This window comes from Salvelinus alpinus, chromosome 13, assembly GCF_045679555.1.
Source record: "Salvelinus alpinus chromosome 13, SLU_Salpinus.1, whole genome shotgun sequence".
NCBI classification, from domain to species: Eukaryota; Metazoa; Chordata; class Actinopteri; order Salmoniformes; family Salmonidae; genus Salvelinus; species Salvelinus alpinus.
This window is the reverse complement of record NC_092098.1, coordinates 14,429,761-14,447,984: the sequence shown is the minus strand read 5'-3', so window position 1 is coordinate 14,447,984 and position 18,224 is coordinate 14,429,761. Positions and strand designations below refer to the sequence as shown.

The 18,224-nt window shown below is 40.4% G+C and overlaps 1 protein-coding gene across 1 annotated transcript; it reads left to right on the top strand.

Moving 5' to 3' along the window:
- The first annotated feature begins 4,134 nt into the window (after positions 1–4,134).
- On the top strand, positions 4,135–17,459 carry LOC139537176 (short transient receptor potential channel 7-like). The gene is made up of 12 exons (XM_071338189.1): positions 4,135–4,835; positions 11,332–12,094; positions 13,398–13,580; positions 13,965–14,129; positions 14,258–14,474; positions 14,648–14,890; positions 15,381–15,645; positions 15,798–15,993; positions 16,293–16,514; positions 16,614–16,700; positions 16,815–16,890; positions 17,025–17,459. Exons 1-12 carry the CDS (start codon positions 4,444–4,446, stop codon positions 17,162–17,164), a joined length of 2,949 nt encoding a protein of 982 aa, XP_071194290.1. The 5' UTR covers positions 4,135–4,443; the 3' UTR covers positions 17,165–17,459.
- The last annotated feature ends 765 nt before the right edge of the window (positions 17,460–18,224 follow it).

Here is an 18,224-nt window from a genome sequence, read left to right as displayed (position 1 = left end):
GGGCACAGTCCTTTCATTTTATTTAATCACAACATGTTTTTATTGCTTGTTATACTTCAATTGTCCTTTATGTTCATGATTTTCATATTTAATGTCACATATGGTGCTGCACCAAAGGACTAAAAAACAGACTCCTTTTATGCCACTGCCAGAAAAGTGTCATATTTGTATCAATATTTCTAAAAAAGCTTAGTCTGTTTCGACCATGTGCTCCAGCAATGTCTTTTGTACTTCCTGATTGCAAGAGAACCATCCCCTGTGCAATGGTGCCCGAATGCATACCCGTTTTTTAATCACAGTATTGTGTCACACCAAGTAGACATTGGTTTTGGTGACAAAATGTAATCAATGACAACTATTTGGAAATATCATGAATTGACATGGAGACTTTTATTTCTTGACATAGACTTGTGTTATGATTAAAAGAGTAAGAGAAGGGAATTTTCTTCCACAACCTAACCTGTGACAGTCACACCATTAGACTATCACATTTGGTTGAAAATTGTAAGAAATTACTATTTTCAATGCAATTTACTTGTGATGATCAATGTTAATATGGCAACATTTTAAATAATTTTAATTAAGTTATATTTGTGTTTGTCATTATGAACAACAACAAAAAAGGGGGCGTCACGTCAACTACCCATTTACGACTTCACATCTGGTAATCACCACCTTTCGACTTGATTATGAACACAGTATTATAACGCCTGCATATGTTATAACAATCTGGTGCCCGACAGCACAGTTGATGAAGTAGTACGCAACCATTGCTCGATGCAGCGTCTGAGCAGGGGAAAGTGACCAAAAGTTTCTAGTTTCATGGCTGCAGGGTAACCTGTGGCCAATAAAATGTACACCCATCTAGACAATTATCCTGGGTATATATGCAATATGCTTCATCAATTCAATCCATACAGCAAAAAATATATTGTTCTGTTGATCACTAGAGAGTGCTATTTCATAGGGCCTAACAAAGGTCACTTCATCCCTCCATGAGAGCTGAAAAGCATAATTGTCAACTAACTTTCATTAATCTTCCTCACATACTGTAGGCAAATCATTCTGAAATCTGTCTTTTAAATTGACAGGCCACTACAGCAATGTAATTTTGATTCACAGGTGAATGGTATTTTCCTATTACAGTTTTTGACAATTGCTTACACGTGATTTCTGAAACTGTGGCTCCTTTTCTCTAGACTCTACACACAAAACCCCAAAATACACACACAACATGTCCTCGTCCCCCTCTTACTCACTCCTCTTCCTCTAACCCTCTCTCCAAAATTGGCCTCCATTGTTGTCCAAACCAAGAAAGTCAACCTGAAGCCTATTTATAGTTCTCAAGCTCTGATTTCCAAGTGAAGAAAGTAGCCACAGTATAAGTGTTTTCACACGTCAGCACTGAGTGTAGGTAATCGGTAAATGAGTGTGCCATTTTGAATGGCGGTGTTTTCCAAACGAAACACAAGACCTGTTCGTTTTGAATGATGTGTCTAATGTAGAGACCTGTGTTTTTGCAAAAAGTGTGTTTTACAATTGTGTTTAGTGTTTTGCAAACTGAGTGTAAAGCAGATAATATGCTTGCAGTTTTGCAGACTTGGTCTGAAGATACATGAGTTAATGGTTTCACTGAGTGTGCCTCAAGTATCACTTTTAGTGTGTAAGAGATTGTAAAAAACTGTAAGACTGACTTTGCAGATAACTTCTTTATTGAGGAAAAATGTACTTACTATGACTGATATGTGGTTGTCTCACCTAGCTATCTTAAGATGAATGCACTAATTGTAAGTCGCTCTGGATAAGAGTGTTTGCTAATAACTAAAATGTAAATGAATGGACCAACTCCGATTCAATTCCTCAGGTGCATCTGTAATGTCACATCACCTCCACAGTAACATGATGTTAATCCTGTGGTGATGTGGTTAACTATTTTGGGACAGCTTAACCAATATCAAATGATGATAAATAGATTTGAACTTTTTCATAACTAAACCCTGTGTGTGTGTGTGTGTGTGTGTGTGTGTGTGTGTGTGTGTGTGTGTGTGTGTGTGTGTGTGTGTGTGTGTGTGTGTGTGTGTGCGTGTGTGCGCCCTGTTCCCCTCAGACAGGCAGAAACAGCATTATAAACGGTGATGGGATTATTGGTCCTTGTGAAGCTGGAACACTGGGCTTTTTGTGTATTCTTATGTGGGAGTTCAGTTCTATTGTCCTTAGATACTCAAAGACAGTCTTTAATAGAGTCAATAAGACATTTTGGGAAACTTCAACACATTTTCTATGAAGGTAAGAGTAAATATTACCCCTATATCTACATCTGACCGATAGATGATATACGTGTATTATGCAGCTTACTTCATTTGAACTATCGGACATTCTGCATCTATCTAGGTTTACAGCATGTAAGTCTATACCTAGGGTTGCAAAGCTACTGGTAATTTAACAAAGTTAGCAGAATCTTCTGTAATTTTGATCATTAACAGTTAATGGCAATCTATGGTAATTTATAGTTGAATAAAAAATTGTTTTAAGTATTAATATTTATTTGTTATATCTGTGTCAATTTTGTCCATGTGTTTCTAGTGGATAGTTCATATGGTTCAAGAGAAAATTGCCTAATTAATGAAAAAAATATTCTAATCAACAATGGCATTATTTTCAAATAAGTCTGCAACTCTTCCAACTATTGACTTTTTTCACAACTGCCACATGTTTGGCGCCAAAACACTGAGAACAAAGACATAAACAAATAATAATAATAATATTGACAGTCAAATAAATAAGTCTATAGAAAATATATAAATTATATTTCATGCTTAAACTCTCATATTAAACACTAATGATATTCACTAAGTTGATGGTTTATATTTAAGATGTTATACAGCTTAGTCATTCTATTTTTTATTTTAAAATCATCTTATTTAATTTATTTTATACATTTGACAAGGCCACACAAAGGACTAGAGATAATTACAGACACCTGTGATAATCTGAAGTACCCGAAAGGGCCACCCTACCTACATGTACAAAATAACTCGACTAATAACTCGAATAACTGGACTAACCTGTATATAGCCTCATTATTGTTGTTTTTATTTTACTATATTTACTTTAGTTTATTTAGTAAATAATTTCTTAACTCTCATGAACTGCATTGTTGTTAAGCACTTGTAAGTAAGCATTTCACTGTATGTGGAGCATGTGACTAATACCATTTGATTTGATGTCTTGTGATAAATTACATGAAATCCTTGAAAGTTACCAAAATTCGGTCAGTTTACGGGTTCCCTTTACAACCCTACCTATACCACCACTACACATTATACACTTTCACATGGCCCAGAGATCTAATATTCAGTATGTTAAGTAGCCTTCATTTATGTTATGATACTCTTTGTCTCATTAAAACATATAATTTTCACTCTAGTTTTGTGGAAATGGATTTCCTGGAGCAGCACTGTCTGTGACAGAGGTGTTCCTCCAGTAATCAAAGCCATTAATCCTGACATCTAATTGGTCATGCAAGGCCATTGATTAGGCTAAACCAGAGGGTCCCATAATAACCTGGACTCTGCTGTTGATCAGTTTTTTCCCAGCACATCCCGTACTTAATATTTTCTTTGTCATCTTAAATGCTTTTTATTCATTACAGCTGCATATGCAACCCATATAGGCACATATTTTGTATTATAATCTAATCCATTGAAAACATTTAGATGAATGGGTGCAAGCAAGATTGCATACACATTATGATTTGTTATGAATTCTCACAAAATCAGGGCCCAACCACACATCATTCAAGTAAAAAATCCTTCAAATAAAACCTTCAGCCACGAAATATCTCTCAATCCTCAATGCAGAAAGGAGGAAGCTGAGGGACAAATTAGTTATGTTTTCTGGCAAAGACAATTTTTTTTAGCTTGGATGGTGTGCAGTCACATTAGATTAGCATAATGTGCAACCTGCTGCACTACAGAACAGCCCTGTTTGCGCCTTTGAAGTGGATCAAAGCCCCCCAACAGGATGTTGGGATTTAATAGACAGCCCTAATTCATCAGAGAAGATTTGGCAGTTCACAGACGGCAATTAGTGCACCTGACATGTTATATATGGGTACCTACTCCACTACAGATCACACAGGAGTTGAGTTTATGTCAAGCCTTTCAGAGAAGAGTTGAAGAAAACTGAAAACCCGTTTTGATTAGGCTATCACTGGTTGACAGACAAAAAGGTCCCAATTGAATTGGATTACAGCCTACTCTATATTTAGGCGTATATCAATTGCAGAGAGAGAGAGAGAGCGAGAGATTTTCTCTGTCAATTTATTGCGACTGCTCAAGAGTGTTTTATGGGTAACTAGTTGGTCAATCTTTCTATTCAGAACCACTAGAAGACTGTTGGAACTGGACGAGAGGTAAAGACACCTGGAGCCATACACTCGTGATGAGGGCAGCAGCGCTTTCCTCCCCACCTAATAGAGACTGTCATGAGAGCGCATCTGAGCAGTGGGAGGTTGATCCTCAACCATTACCATCCACTGTCGTCGATGACACCCAGTTTTTTAATCCCCCAATTTTAACCCGATGTATGACTCTGCCAGATGCTTTGTACAGACGACGACAGAATCCGAGAGGAGAGTGGTATGATAACACGGTGTACAGTGACGCCGACCATCACGACCAACAAATCGTCTCGATGAATACACACGAGGACCACAACGGTGCATATCAGTCTCAAGTAAAAGAAATCCCTTGGAATTCAGATGTCGGGTTGCACGATTTCAACAGCCAGTGGGATCATTCTGAGTACGATCACAGCAACTCACCTCAGAAAACGTAAGTGCGACACTTGTTGGGCAATACCGTAAATAACCACCATAATAATATCAGGAAATGTTATCATATTACCGAGAGTGGGGTATGTTGAGCCAGTTTTTACATTCAACATCACTACATCAAGGCAGTGGTGCAGTGGTGCCTGGTGAAGTGGGTATACTCTAATTTAGCCGAAAATGTCCCAAACGGCCCGCTCAGCGAAGGAAATACGCCCTGTGTGAAAAATGATATGACAAACAGTGACATACACTCTGAATTACCTACAATTATAATTCCCATATTTGTCGTTCATAGTCAGGCCAACCTAAGCTGTACTGTGCAAGTAGGCTAATAGTAGGTCTACTACTGAATGATAAATAAGTCTGTCACCTGAGTCAGAAATTCAACGGTTTCTGATTTTTCTTTATTATTCAGGTTTTTGCTCAAACCTCTTAAGGATCCGCCCCGTTTTTTTCAATTTTCGCCTAAAATGACATACCCAAATCTAACTGCCTGTAGCTCAGGCCCTGAAGCAAGGATATGCATTTTCTTGATATCATTTGAAAGGAAACACTTTGAAGTTTGTGGAAATGTGAAAAGAATGTAGGAGAATATAACACACTAGATGTGGTAAAAGATAGTACAAAGAATAAGAAAAACGTTATTTTTGTATTTTTTTTGTACCATCATCTTTGAAATGTAAGAGAAAGGCCATAATGTATTATTCAAGCCCAGGTAGAATTTAGACTTTGGCCACGAGATGGCAGCAGTATGTGCAAAGATTTAGACTGATGCAATGAACCATTGCATTTTTGTTCAAAATTTTATATAAAGACTGCCCAATGTGCCTAATTTGTTTATTAATAGCTTTATGTTCAAAATTGTGTACTATCCTCAAACAATAGCATGGTATTATTTCACTGTAATAGCTACTGTAAATTGTACAGTGCAGTTAGATTAACAAGAATTTTAACTTTCTGCCAATATCAGATATGTCTATGTCCTGGGAAATTCTCTTGTTACTTACAACCTCATGCTAATCGCATTAGCATACGTTAGCTCAACTGTAAGTCGCTCTGGACAAGAGCGTCTGCTAAATGACTTAAATGTAAATATAACTGTCCCGTGGACGGTACACCGATCCCAATTATTTTAATGTCACACTTTAAAAAAAAATTATAATACATAACAATGCTTAAACCACAATGCACAATGCTTACTCAGTGCTTCCTCAGAAGATCACTCTTGATGTCTGGAAAAAAATCAAAGACATTTTGATTTTTCAGTGTAGTTAACCTTTAATTCAAGTGGTCAGGCACCTAGCACTGTTGTCAGTTAGCAGTGTTTCTGTAGTACAGGAGATGGAGTTTGCAAAACAGATGGCCAATGGATTGATGCAAATAATCATGATATCATTCTGCCTGGTAGGCATAGCGTATCATTAGCATGGCTATATTTTTCTTAATATAGCCATTAATTGTTTGAGACCTGGACGTTTTACTTCATATTATGAGGCATGTCTTATCTTGCTTCAAAGTTGCCTATAGCCAAAATCCCACCATAGAAACGTGTCGGCAATTATTTTATAAAGACTTCCTCATACATTCACATAGACTTCTTATACATTCTCCTGTTCTATTGGTTTTCTTTCAACTTTCTTTCATTGTCATTTCATAGTCATATTAGCAACCCATGATAGTGGTTGCATCTTTAGATCTTCCCTCTTTCAAAATTTCGAACGGATATTTCAACCTCTGTCCTTGAAACCGCTTGCATGTGCAGTGCACATTTTATAAAGTTTTTCCCGCAAATGTGATGAAATAATAGTTTATCAACATTTTAAGCTAAATATTCTGATCTGTTCCATCAGCCTTATTAATTGATTTGGCGTATACCTCCACTACACTACTTTGATATGCATCAGTGGGGATTATTAAGAAATGAGTATGCCCACCGAAACAATAAGTGGGTATACCTGCGTATACCCTCCACCACAGCATCAAGGGAAGAATACTATTATTTCTAACAAACATATCTATATATATTTCAGGATGTTGTGTATCCCTGAAAATAATCTGAATTAATGGAAACATAACAGTATTGAAATCATAGCTTGTCCAAAAAAAAAAGTTGTCAACTTACCCGGTGTCAGGGATTCTTGAAAGATGGGGAAAACCTCAACTTTTTTTAGTACACATTTTTCTTAATATTGACAACATTTAAAATATATTTTTTCATAGACCAAAGTATCAGCTATCAGATCATCTAAAGGAACAAACTCCTAATTATTTTAAGTTTTTCTTAAAATGCAACTTAATAACTGGATTTATGTAAACTCCGTAATACACCTTAAATGGTTAATTGAGAAATATTTTTCAAGTCAGACAGGGCTATTCCAAAAAACTACATTATTCATTGTCGCTCGTTTTTGGAATTTTAAACACTTTTTGAGAGTTTGAAATGGACAAGGGCGTTGACAGGCATAGAGCCGCATCTTGTCTATTTCAAATCTTCTCTCATTGATTGAGAAAGGTGCCGAATTACATGATGACACTCGTCTCGATCAATGAGAAGATTTGTACACGTTGTTGTATTACTTCATGAAGCAAAATATTTATTTAATAACGGAGCATTGTCTAAATTCAAATTAACCCCTTGCAACTAGACATTGAAGTTTAGAAGATGGTTGTCTTCCAAGTCGGGAATTGAGGAAGTATGACCAAGTAAAGTTTGGTCGAAAATTTTCTGTGCTCTGCTTTACACTACCTACTGTGTAACTATCAGAACTCAGGATAAGACCCAGATGCAGATAGTTTGAATCATAGAAGTTTATTTACAATGCAGGGGGCAGACAAACGACAGGTCAAGGGCAGGCAGAGGTCGGTAATCCAGGGCAGAGTCTGTAAGGTACAGAACGGCAGGCAGACTCAGGGTCAGAGCAGGCAGAATGGTCAAAACCGGAAGAACTAGAAAACAGGGACTAAAGCCAACAGGAGTATGGAAAAACACGCTGGTAGGCATGACGAGACAAGACGAACTGGCAACAGACAAACAGAAAACACAGGTATAAATGCACAGGGGATAATGGGGGAAATGGTGTAGCTACCCCTGTACTTCAGGTTGGCTCAGTGGAGAAGTCACGTAGATTTTTGCTCAACATTTTGATATAGGTCAAATCAAAGGAACAAGCTTGCCTTTTATAATGTGCAAAATGTACATGTACACAAAAATACACACCAATCTCAAAGTAGAATAATTGAATTAAGAAATATAGAAATATTAGGATGAGCAATGTCAGGAGTGTGTGTGTGTGTATATATATACTGTATATATATGTATGTGTGTGTGTGATGGGATGTATAGACAATATGGACAGTATATGGATAGAATGTGCAGTATATCTGAAGAATAGTATATGTACAGCAATAGTTAAATAGGATAGGCCTTGACTGGAATACAGAATATACATATGAAGTGGGTAAAACAACATGTAAACATCATTATAGTGACCGGTGTTCCATCACTATGCACTGTACATAGGACAGCAGCCTCTGAGGTGCATGGTAGAGTAACTGGGTGGTAGCCGGCTAATGACAGTGACTAAATTTCAGGGCAGGGTACTGGCCGGAGGCTGGCTGGCGGTGATGGCCTAGATAGAAGTTGTTTTTCAGTCTCTAAGTCCCAGCTTTGATTCACCTGTACTGACCTCATCTTCTGGATGGTAGCGGGGTGAACAGGCCGTGGCTCGGGTGGCTGAAGTCTTAGATATTCTTGGCCTTCCTGTAACACCGGGTGCTGTAGATGTCCTACAGGGCAGGCAGTGTGCCCCGGTGATGCATTGGGCTGACCTCACCACCCTCTGGAGAGCCCTGCGGTTGCGGTCGGTGCAGTTGCCGTACCAGGCGGTGATACAGCCCGACAGGATGCTCTCATTGGTGCATCTGTAAACGTTTGTCAGGGTCTTAGGGGCTAAACCTAATTTCTTCAGCCTCCTGAGGTTGAAGAGGTGCTGTTGTACCTTCTTCACCACACTGTCTGTGTGGGTTGACCATGGTATAGCCATAGATTCCTGAATAATCATTTATAAATCCGTCTTAAGTTTAGTACAACTGTCTTCCTACACCTGTCTTACTACATTATTTATGAGATACTACATTATTTATGGGTAGGCCTGCTATGATATGATATTCCAATTATGTCTAACACTCCCATTTTGAGTATTTGTAAACAAACGTAATATAACCAAATGTGTAAAACTACTGTATCCTGTTGAGCTCATGGACCTTGCATCCATAGCCCCCTATACAAATTTTAGAGTGGTAACATTTCCCCAGGCCCATCCTTCTGCTTCATATACAGTGGGGCAAAAAAGTATTTAGTCAGCCACCAATTGTGCAAGTTCTCCCACTTAAAAAGATGACAGAGGCCTGTAATTTTCATCATAGGTACACTTCAACTATGACAGACAAAATTAGAAAAGAAATCCAGAAAATCACATTGTAGGAGAAAAAAAATCCAGAAAATCACATTGTAGGATTTTTAATGAATTTATTTGCAAATTATGGTGGAAAATAAGTATTTGGTCAATAACAAAAGTTTATCTCAATACTTTGTTATATACCCTTTGTTGGCAATGACAGAGGTCAAACGTTTTCTGTAAGTCTTCACAAGGTTTTCACACACTGTTGCTGGTATTTTGGCCCATTCCTCCACGCAGATCTCCTCTAGAGCAGTGATGTTTTGGGGCTGTTGCTGGGCAACACAGACTTTCAACTCCCTCCAAAGATTTTCTATGGGGTTGAGATCTGGAGACTGGCTAGGCCATTCCAGGACCTTGAAATGCTTCTTACGAAGCCACTCCTTCGTTGCCCGGGCGGTGTGTTTGGGATCATTGTCATGCTGAAAGACCCAGCCACGTTTCATCTTCAATGCCCTTGCTGATGGAAGGAGGTTTTCACTCAAAATCTCACGATACATGGCCCCATTCATTCTGTCCTTTACACGGATCAGTCGTCCTGGTCCCTTTGCAGAAAAACAGCCCCAAAGCATGATGTTTCCACCCCCATGCTTCACAGTAGGTATGGTGTTCTTTGGATGCAACTCAGCATTCTTTGTCCTCCAAACACGACGAGTTGAGTTTTTACCAAAAAGTTCTATTTTGGTTTCATCTGACCATATGACATTCTCCCAATCTTCTTCTGGATCATCCAAATGCTCTCTAGCAAACTTCAGACGGGCCTGGACATGTACTGGCTTAAGCAGGGGGACACGTCTGGCACTGCACGATTTGAGTCCCTGGCGGCGTAGTGTGTTACTGATGGTAGGCTTTGTTACTTTGGTCCCAGCTCTCTGCAGGTCATTCACTAGGTCCCCCCGTGTGGTTCTGGGATTTTTGCTCACCGTTCTTGTGATCATTTTGACCCCACGGGGTGAGATCTTGCGTGGAGCCCCAGATCGAGGGAGATTATCAGTGGTCTTGTATGTCTTCCATTTCCTAATAATTGCTCCCACAGTTGATTTCTTCAAACCAAGCTGCTTACCTATTGCAGATTCAGTCTTCCCAGCCTGGTGCAGGTCTACAATTTTGTTTCTGGTGTCCTTTGACAGCTCTTTGGTCTTGGCCATAGTGGAGTTTGGAGTGTGACTGTTTGAGGTTGTGGACAGGTGTCTTTTATACTGATAACAAGTTCAAACAGGTGCCATTAATACAGGTAACGAGTGGAGGACAGAGGAGCATCTTAAAGAAGAAGTTACAGGTCTGTGAGAGCCAGAAATCTTGCTTGTTTGTAGGTGACCAAATACTTATTTTCCACCATAATTTGCAAATAATTTCATTAAAAATCCTACAATGTGATTTTCTGGATTTTTTTTTCTCATTTTGTCTGTCATAGTTGAAGTGTACCTATGATGAAAATTACAGGCCTCTCTCATCTTTTTAAGTGGGAGAACTTGCACAATTGGTGGCTGACTAAATACTTTTTTGCCCCACTGTACCAAGTAGCTGCAGTAACTGTCATTGGACTGAAACAGATTCTACAGATTTCTGAGTGTAGGCTACTTGAAGAACGTCTTGAGCCTGCATTTATTTAACTGGGCATACAAACCCTATAGGACTGGATTGAGACAGAAGTCACCATCAGTAACTTAAGTATATGTCTTGCTTAGCTAGTACTGTAGGCCCACACACAGCAAACCTCTGGCTGTCAATCAAAGCCATCAGACTTCAACATATGCAGATCACACCTATCTCCATAGAGACGAACACCTGTCATCCAATGGCTTAGTAAAAAAATCTTGGGAGACCAAGAACGTTGTGTATTATACATGCTGAAATTACATAATCATACCATTGTAGTTTACAAAAAAGTATTAAAGTACTCCCGACTCTATCATTTGGAAAAGTGTAAATAAACATCTGCACTGAATGTTGTTTTCTTCAGCTTACTCTTCTCTTCAGTTCCTGTCAACTTCCTTGTAGTCTGAATAGTGTTTTTTGTCACTGTCTTTCTCCATCCAGAGTTGAGACCATGCACCGTAGAAAAACGACTGTGCGAGAGAAGGGCCGTCGGCAGGCTATCCGTGGGCCTGCTTACATGTTCAGTGAGCGGGGCACCAGTCTCACTTCAGAGGAGGAGCGCTTCCTAGATGCTGCTGAGTACGGGAACATCCCAGTGGTGCGTAAGATGCTGGAGGAGTCCAAGACCCTCAACGTCAACTGTGTGGACTACATGGGCCAGAATGCACTGCAGTTGGCCGTGGGTAATGAGCACTTGGAGGTGACAGAGCTGCTGCTGAAGAAGGAGGGGCTGGCGCGTGTGGGTGATGGTCTACTCTTTGCCATCAGTAAGGGCTATGTGCGCATCGTAGAGGCTATCCTGGCCCACCCTGCATTCGGGGGTGGGCTGCGCCTAACCCTGAGCCCCCTGGAGCAGGAGCTAAGAGATGATGACTTTTATGCTTACGATGAAGACGGTACACGTTTTTCCCATGACGTGACCCCGGTCATCTTGGCTGCACACTGCCAGGAGTATGAGATAGTGCACACTCTGTTGATGAAGGGAGCACGCATCGAGAAACCCCATGATTACTTTTGTAAATGTAATGAGTGTCATGACAAGCAATGCCGTGACTCGTTCAGCCACTCCCGCTCCAGGATGAATGCCTATAAAGGGTTAGCCAGCGCTGCCTACCTGTCCCTGTCTAGTGAGGACCCTGTATTCACAGCTCTGGAGCTCAGCAACGAGCTGGCTCGCCTCGCCAACATCGAGACTGAGTTCAAGGTGAGAAAAACACAAAGACCAAGCTTGAGGATGAAGGAAAGGGTTTACTTTTCACCTATGTAATGTATTGGCTTGCTTTCTCTCACACATGCTCTCCCCCCTCTTACTCATTTTGCAATATTTAAAAGCTTTGTGCAGATATTTTTGTGAAAGCCTTAGAGCTGATTTTTGTCTTTTGATTACTCACAGAAATGATTAATTGGGAAGAGATCAAATCAGTTAGTCCATGTACAGCATACTTCACCAAATGACACACTCTAATATTATTGGAACCCGCTGTGAGAAAATGAAGATTGGTCCCAATCTCAAATCGGTCATTGACCGGTTAGAAATTATCACAATTTCTGAGTGTACTGTATGTCAGACGTTGCCCCATATTATACACCAACATACTTACAGCATATAAAGCATATTTATGTTTTCTTGTGGCCATGTTTTTTGCAATGCAATGTAACTTTTCTCTGGTATTTACATTCAGTTTGCTCTCCCATGCAGATAAGGCACCTCGACTCAAAGAGGAATTAAATTCTGACAATCAGTATCACAACTGGCTGTGATCGGGAGTCCCATAGGGCAGCACACAATTGTCCCAGCGTCATCCGGGTTAGGGGAGGGTTTGGCCGGGGAAGGCCGTCATTGTAAATAAGAATTTGTTCTTAACCGACTTGCCTAATTAAATAAAGGAAAAACATAAATAAAAAAGAGAACAAGTCTAATCCAGGATTTTTATATCCAGTCTGATTCCTGGTACTGTTTTAGGGAACTGTTTATTAAAAAATGATCCACAGTTCTGTCTAATCTTTCTGTTAATTTATACTGATTACAGACCTCTACAAAGAGTTTGGATGGAGGTTTAACATAGACGGGTATAAACACATACAGACACACAAGGACACATACTGTATCCCCTCTGTCTGAGGAACACCCACAGAAAGATGTACAAATGCATGCACACACAGTTTATGCACATTTATAAAGACCAACATTATGTGACCAACACAAACATTGGCATGCAAACTCACACCCACACACCCTGCCTGAATGAGATAAGAAAATATACACATTATTTGTCAGTGCAGAAACGGTCTGTGGTTTTCCAGGTTTCTATTGGAATATTTTACATGTAGAGCAAAAAGTGAGAGACTGACATGAACAATTTACCAAAAGGTGTGACCCCTGGGGATTGCCTCATTTTAAATAATTCTCACATCTCTTTTCCTCTCCTTTTCTTTCTCTCCCTATCCTTCTCCCTTTCTCTCTCTCTCTCTCTCTCTCGCTCTCTCGCTCTCTTCTCTCTGTGTAGAATGACTACAGAAAGCTGTCCATGCAGTGTAAAGACTTTGTGGTGGGAGTGCTTGACTTATGCAGAGACACGGAGGAGGTGGAGGCCATTTTGAATGGGGATGTGGACCAAGCTCTGCCCGGTGATCACAGTCGACCCTGCCTCATCCGGGTCAAACTGGCCATTAAGTACGAGGTCAAAAAGGTTAGCTGAACCACTCAACCTTAATCTGAAATCAAACATGCTGTTTTAAATGTTTCCTAACTCTGGTGTTTGTCTTTGTACATCTCTGTTATTGTGTCTAGCATGATTTAATAGTCTTAAATTTGAATAGCAATCAATCTCAAGAGCACAATGAGAAAGACACTTTGGATTATATTCTCCCAATCTTCACGTCCCCTATAAAGGGTTTATTTAAGAGGCAAACTGGAATGGGATATAAATGAAATGCGTGTTTTACAGCTGTGTCACACCCAACAATGGATTCTACAACACAATAATATGCAAGGTATGACAAAGCAGTCACCCTTTGCCTATGCTTATCAATGTTGTAGTATGTCATAGTTATTTTTCATCATGTCTCTGTAGTTTGTGGCCCATCCTAACTGCCAGCAGCAGCTTCTGACCCTGTGGTATGAGAACCTAGCTGGACTTAGGCAGCAGTCTGTTGGGGTCAAATGCTGGACAGTCCTGGGAGTGGCGATCGGCCTTCCTTTCCTCGCCATCGCATACTGGGTCATGCCCTGCAGTAAGGTACACACAATCCCCTTTCTATTGTGTTCTTAGAATCACTCATTAACACGTTTGTATTATTAATAGTGATATGTTTATATCATGAGGCTGATGGTTGCCATTTATGTGGTTGATTTCCTCTATATCAGTTGGGTCAGATTCTCCGCAGTCCCTTCATGAAGTTTGTGGCCCATGCTGTGTCATTCACCATCTTCCTTGGACTACTGGTAATCAATGCATCGGACCGCTTCGAAGGGGTCAAGAACCTTCCCAATGAGACAATAACAGACCACCCTCATCAGGTGTTCAGGGTCAAAACCAGTCAATTCTCCTGGACTGAGATGCTCATCATGAATTGGGTGCTTGGTAATTTATTCTGGTTTTCAAACAGCTGCTTTTGTGGGAGAGACTTTATTATCTAGTCTATTCATATGTCTTTGTTCCTGTCTCTTCACCATGAATAAAATCTTAAAGTATTCAAATCATACCACTCAAAACAGAGAGCTTTTGCACCTACTGAAAAGCACTCTCTTTATTAGGGATGATCTGGTCGGAGTGTAAGGAGATCTGGGCTGATGGGCCTAGGGAGTACATCATGCACCTGTGGAACGTGCTAGACTTTGGCATGCTGTCCATCTTCGTGGCGTCCTTCACAGCCAGGCTCATGGCCTTCCTGAGGGCCTCTGAGGCCCAGCTGTATGTGGACATGTATGTGCCCAACATGCCCAACATAGACCTGAGCAACGCCTCACTGCCACCAAATGTAGCATACTACACCCATGGTCAGTGACACTTAGAGAATGATAATAACAATGCTTAATCTCTGGCCATTCTTTTGAAAAAGCGGTGATTAAAAAAAAGTAATGTAAAAAGAGGACCGCAACCTATGATATGAAAAATCAAGGACTTGGGACTGTGAGGTTCTATCTGCAAAATGTAGAGTTTTTAAATTAGCATTTTTCAAGTCCCAGATCTCAGAACTGTTTTGTGATGTCTTCCTCTTTCATGCCTAAATAAGTATATCACCTTCCATACAATTATTTTTGATTGACATATGCAGTGTTGTGTGATCAGATTGCAGGTAGAACCTTATATATAGCGCCAAGATAAAAAGGTGTTTGCACAGATGTTTCTCGAGTCTCAGATTTGAAGTACCACCTAATGAGCAATTCCATGTGAATAACATATTTTTTATCAAAATGTCATAGAACCTGAGTCAGTCCCCAGGTCACAATGTGACATTTAACAGCAACCTCTCTCTCTCTCTCTCAGCCAGGAACAGGTGGTTACCCTCCGACCCTCAGCTGATCTCCGAGGGTTTGTACTCCATTGCGGTGGTGCTCAGTTTCTCTCGCATTGCCTACATCTTGCCTGCCAATGAGAGCTTCGGCCCACTTCAAATCTCCCTCGGCCGGACGGTCAAGGACATCTTCAAGTTCATGGTCATCTTCATAATGGTCTTCCTGGCTTTCATGATTGGCATGTTCAATCTATATTCCTATTACCTTGGTGCCAAGTACAACCCTGCCTTCACCACGTAAGTGCCCTCCTGCCTGTTCCTGTAAATTAAGTGCTTTAAGTAGAGATGTATGTATGTATGTCTATGTATTCATTTGTGTGTTATTTATTAATGTCCGTGTGTGTGCGTTTGCACGCGTGTGTGTTTTGTTTGATTATGTGTGTTCACAGGGTGGAGGAGAGCTTTAAGACTCTATTTTGGTCCATCTTCGGCTTGTCCGAGGTTATCTCTGTGGTCTTGAAGTATGACCATAAGTTCATAGAGAACATTGGTTATGTTCTCTTTGGCGTCTACAATGTAACCATGGTAATCGTACTGCTCAACATGCTGATTGCAATGATCAATCACTCCTATCAGGAGATTGAGGTGAGACTAGGAACCAATAGGCCTAAACACCACTAGGGAATTCACAGGAGATATATAGTCGGTAATCAATGCTTTGAGGTCAGAGGGGAATTATGTCAATTTACAGTGTGGGTGAGTTATTATACTGTTATGTTCATGTTGTATTCATGTACCATTTTGTGAGTACAATGTTGTGAACAGTTATGATAAAATTATCAGACCATATTAGATGAATTGTATGATTGTGCTCCAAACTGAGTCATTGCCCCTCACTTATCACTACTCTCCATTTATATCATGGTCTGTCTCAATCTCAACAGGAGGATGCTGATGTGGAGTGGAAGTTTGCCCGTGCCAAACTCTGGCTATCCTACTTTGACGAGGGGCGTACTCTGCCCCCACCATTTAACCTGGTTCCCAGCCCCAAGTCCTTCTACTACCTAGCCCTGCGCACAAGGGCTTGTCTGGTGAGGCTGTGCAAGGCCAAAGCTCGTCACCATGACAACCAGCGTGAGACAGCCATGATCAATTTGCGATTTAAGGTCAGAAGTTGGCTTTTAGGGAGAGGCTGTAGCCAGTTATATATCTGCCTCTTTAATTAATGAAATTTTAATGGGTGTGTGGTTTCTGTTCCATTTCAGCTTAATCAGTACAGACCTCAAACCAGGACACCAGGGCAGGATGACTTCACCATTAGAAAACCCATCAAACATCCTACTCGATACCAGGTACTTCCTTCATACCAGTCAATTTGATTAATTAGCAAGATCAGACGATATTCAGACATGCTACATTCTGAACTGTTGTCTCTAAAGTTCCCATTCTCTCTATTTTCTTGAAAGAAACTGATGAAGAGGCTCATTAAGAGATATGTGCTAAAGGCTCAGGTTGACAGTGAAAATGACGAAATCAACGAAGGTGAGAATGATTCCTATCCATTATGTAAGATCACAAAGCTGTTGTGGAATACTCATCATTCTTACAGCTGCAAGGCTGTGACATGGAGTTGTAGTGGATTGAGCGATCAATAACCTGTGGTGCATGCCTTGCAGGTGAGCTGAAGGAGATCAAGCAGGACATCTCCAGCCTTCGCTATGAGCTCCTGGAGGAGAAGTCTCAGGCCACAGAGGAACTAGCTGACTTGATCCAACAGCTTGGTGACAAGCTTAGCAAGAATGCCAAGAAACCCTGATGGGAATTGAGGTGTGTTCTCTGTATAAAACCTTCAAACTTAGATTCATAGTGTGTTGTTAAATTCTGGGATTGCACTCCACTTTGAGGTGTAGTGTAGGCTAGCTGTAGTTGTGTTCCTCTATATTAAAATAAATATATATATTCACATTAAATCATTCTGCCTGTAAAGTAGTAGGATAACCTAGGTGAAATGCTGATGAATGTGTGTAGACAAGAGTATTTTACATTTGTAAAAAAAAATGTTTGTATTGAAATATTTAGACATTTTTAAATAAAATAATTATTATTATTGAGTAGGCCTGCCTGTATTATTGATGCTATTGCAGCACACTCCTCAGCCTGAAGTGTTCCCACTTGCGCCACCGAATAGCTAGCTTTTTCGTGTGGTGCCAATTGGTAAGACACTTCAGGAGGGTGGTCATGTGTGCTAGCAAGGCAGAGGTCCTGGGTTCGAGCCTCGGTGTGAGCTGAATCAGGTAGTGGTAATCACTAAGCAGGCAGTGTTATGTCCTTTACAGTGGTGCCTTGACCCGGATCTACAGTTGCACTCAGCTCAAAGTTGGGGTAGCTGTTGAGTAAGTGTGAGGGGTGGAACGTGGCACATGGGGATGTGTGAAATTTACTCCTCAGCCTGAAGTGTCCCCACTTGCGTCACCGAATAGCTAGCTTTTTCGTTTAGCGCCACCTGGTAAGATGCTTTAGGAGGGCGGCTACATGTGCTAGCAAGACAGAGGTCATAGGTTCGAGAATCGGTGTGCGTCGAATCAGGAGTAAGTGATACTTGCTATAAAATAAGCGGCATGATGTCCTTTATCAATAAACATGAATTAGGAAATTCAAATGAATGATGAACAAGGCAAGCTAATATATATTCCAGCAGCCCAAACTGACCGTTGCAAACAATACACACATTTATCTACAATCTCCCAAGAGAAATGTCATCCTGAACATAACTTTATTAAAGGAACAATAGTACTGTATTCAACGTGCCATACTCCAGATCTAGTAAATCTGGCTTTCAACAATACATTGGTCTAATAAGACAAACACAAGTGAGG